The 2,527-nt window shown below is 60.9% G+C and overlaps 1 protein-coding gene across 1 annotated transcript in view; it reads right to left on the bottom strand.

The window, feature by feature from the left end:
• The window catches only part of ADAMTS13 (ADAM metallopeptidase with thrombospondin type 1 motif, 13), a 13,352-nt gene that overhangs the window by 5,266 nt on the left and 5,559 nt on the right, over positions 1 to 2,527 (bottom strand). The window contains 3 exon segments of the mRNA XM_010839073.1: positions 1 to 77; positions 2,119 to 2,266; positions 2,269 to 2,361. Coding sequence (XP_010837375.1) covers positions 1 to 77; positions 2,119 to 2,266; positions 2,269 to 2,361 — 318 coding nt within the window.

Raw genomic sequence — 2,527 nt, forward strand, 5'->3', positions numbered from 1 at the left:
GGACACAGGCCAGCGAGCGTGTGGCCGTGCCTAGCCCACAGCTGGCCGAGCACGGGCCGAGGGACGTGACTTTCCACCTGCAGCAAGAGAAGACCCCAGAGAGGGGCTCGGCTCCCCCAGAGGTGGCACTGCCCGGGGGGGCTTCTCGGACGGCCAGCCAGGACCAGTTCCGAGGCCCTGGGGGCGTCCAGCAGCACAGCCCCTGGGCCCCTCCTGGCTGATCACCGGGCTGAGTGGCATGGGGGAGGCTCTGCAGGAAAGAGAGCTCTGTTTCCTTAAGAAGGTCCCCCCTTCCGTCCCCTTTGTCACAGAACACCCGTGGCACCAGCTGCTGGCTGGGTCAAGAACAGGGCCGGGGCAGCGGTGCCCTGGGATGATGGACAGCTGATCTCCGTCCCCATCATTCACTCCTGACCATGGTGGTTTATCATCTTTCAGCAAATGATGACGACTGGTGCATTTCAGAGCCGAGGCTGAAGCCAGGCAGGCTGCCCTGGGGCCTGGAGTCCTAATCACCACACTAGGCTGCCCCGGCCCTGAGACCCGAGATGCCGCCTCCCGATCGCATGCCTTCTGTGGGCTTGGTGCTGTTCTAGATGCCAAGATACGGCCGGGAACCAGACCAAGTCCTCCCCACGCGCCTCGGAGCACACACAGGTCTCCGCCTCGTGCCGCTTGGGGCCGGATGGGTCTTTGTCGCGGGGCCATCTGAACGGTAGAGGGTGTGTTTAGGGGCACCCCCGGCCTCCACCCACCATATGCCAGCAGCAGCACGCCCCACGCCCACCCGCATTGTGACGGTGTCCCGGGGGGACCCCCTGCCTCCCTGTGATGGCACTTTGAGCAGAGCCTGGGGAGGGATTTCTGAGGAGACACATACAACAGCAGCAGGAAGGCAGGCGCACAAGCATCCCCTGGAATGTTCCAGAACATCAAGGGAGGCCAGGGTGGCCACAGGGACATTCCAGGGGTAAGCAGAGCTCCTGTGTGCACGAAATGCCCATTTGAAAAATCCCAGATCATCTCAAATATGATGCGCAAAAATAAATGGAGTGCACGTTTTAGCGTGAGCAAGGAAATCAAGGGACACGGGTATGGATAGCAAATGGATCATAAAGTTACAGCGATTAAAACAGTTTGACTTGGGGGTGGCGGTAGGTGGGGGAATAAGCCAACAGAGCCTGGTAGGAGGCCCCACACAGATCCGACACACAGGAGAAGTGAGTTGCAATACAGGGGGCGCGTGGCAGGGGCGGGGGGTGCAGCCAGCGCTGCCGCGAGCTGGTGATGTGGAGAAACAGCTTGCTCCCCTACTTTGCACGCGTGCTGAGTTGCTTCAGTCGTGTCCGACTCTTTGTGACCCTATAGACTGTCGCCCTCCAAGTTCCTCTGTCCATGGGATTCTCCAGGTAAGAATACTGGAATGGGTTGCCATGCCCTCCTCCAGGAGATCTTCCCAGCCCAGGGGTCGAACCTGAGTCTCTTATGTCTTCTGCATTGGCAGGCGGGCTCTTTACCCTAGCACCCCCTGGAAGCCCCCTACTTTGCAACAGACCCCCAAATAAATCACAGATGAGTTTAAAGGTTTCAATGTAAGTGAAGTCGTCCTGTGGTGGCGTACTTCTTTAAAATGAAGGAGACAGAGGAAACAGAGATACAGAAGCATCCGTGAAGCCTGGTGGTAGGACGTGGGTGACTTACACTCTTTTCTGGATGTTTGAGTGACACAGAGGAGCACTGTGTTATTTAAAGTGCAAAATTCAAAGAGGAAGCCGCAGGAGCACTGGGAGCTTCCCCACTGGGCTCCCATCCATCTCTGGACCCCCCTGGCGGGACCTGCGCTGTCCCCGTGGCTTCAGCAGTGCTGAGCCCCAGGTGGACCGCCCTCGGGCCCCGCTCAGATGCTGCCTCCTCCACTGGGAAGCCCCCAGCCCCACCCCCATTAGAGCTGACAGCGACTGAGTTTGCCAGAATGGCACCGGGTGCAGCCTGCCCGAAGGAAGGTGGGGGTCCTGTTTCCGTTGCCCCCACGACGCCCTGTTACCCCCATTGGCCCAGCCCCACATCAGCACACGCCAGGCACTCAGGCTGCCTACTGCCCACGCTGGGGCTGCTGACCTGGGCGGGCAGGGCTCCGGGCTGCAGGCCTCCTGTTGCTCCGGGCGGGGCAGCCCCTGGCACTGGGTGTCCGGCAGGATCTCCTCGTCGGTGTCCTCGCCGTGGGCCCGGGCACAGTACAGGATCCTCTGCGCCACCCCTCCCCCCAGCTCAGGCTGCAAGCGGCCAGCTTGTACCGCCACCTGGGGCAAACGGGAGTCAGGGGGCGCCCCAGGGGAGCCCGGCTTCCCCTCACGTCCACCCCAGACCGGAAAGGGCCTGGAAAAGGTTCTCTTTCCGGGGAGTCACTTTTACGTCTCCCCTGGGAGGCTCAGCGCAGTGGACAGAGAACATTCAGAAGACCCCACTTTGCAGAAGGGGAAGTTGAAGGCTGACGTGTCCAAAAAAGCAATGGGGGAAGGGGCAGGGC

This window comes from Bison bison, unplaced genomic scaffold, assembly GCF_000754665.1.
Source record: "Bison bison bison isolate TAMUID 2011002044 unplaced genomic scaffold, Bison_UMD1.0 scf7180017846244, whole genome shotgun sequence".
Taxonomy (NCBI): domain Eukaryota; kingdom Metazoa; phylum Chordata; class Mammalia; order Artiodactyla; family Bovidae; genus Bison; species Bison bison.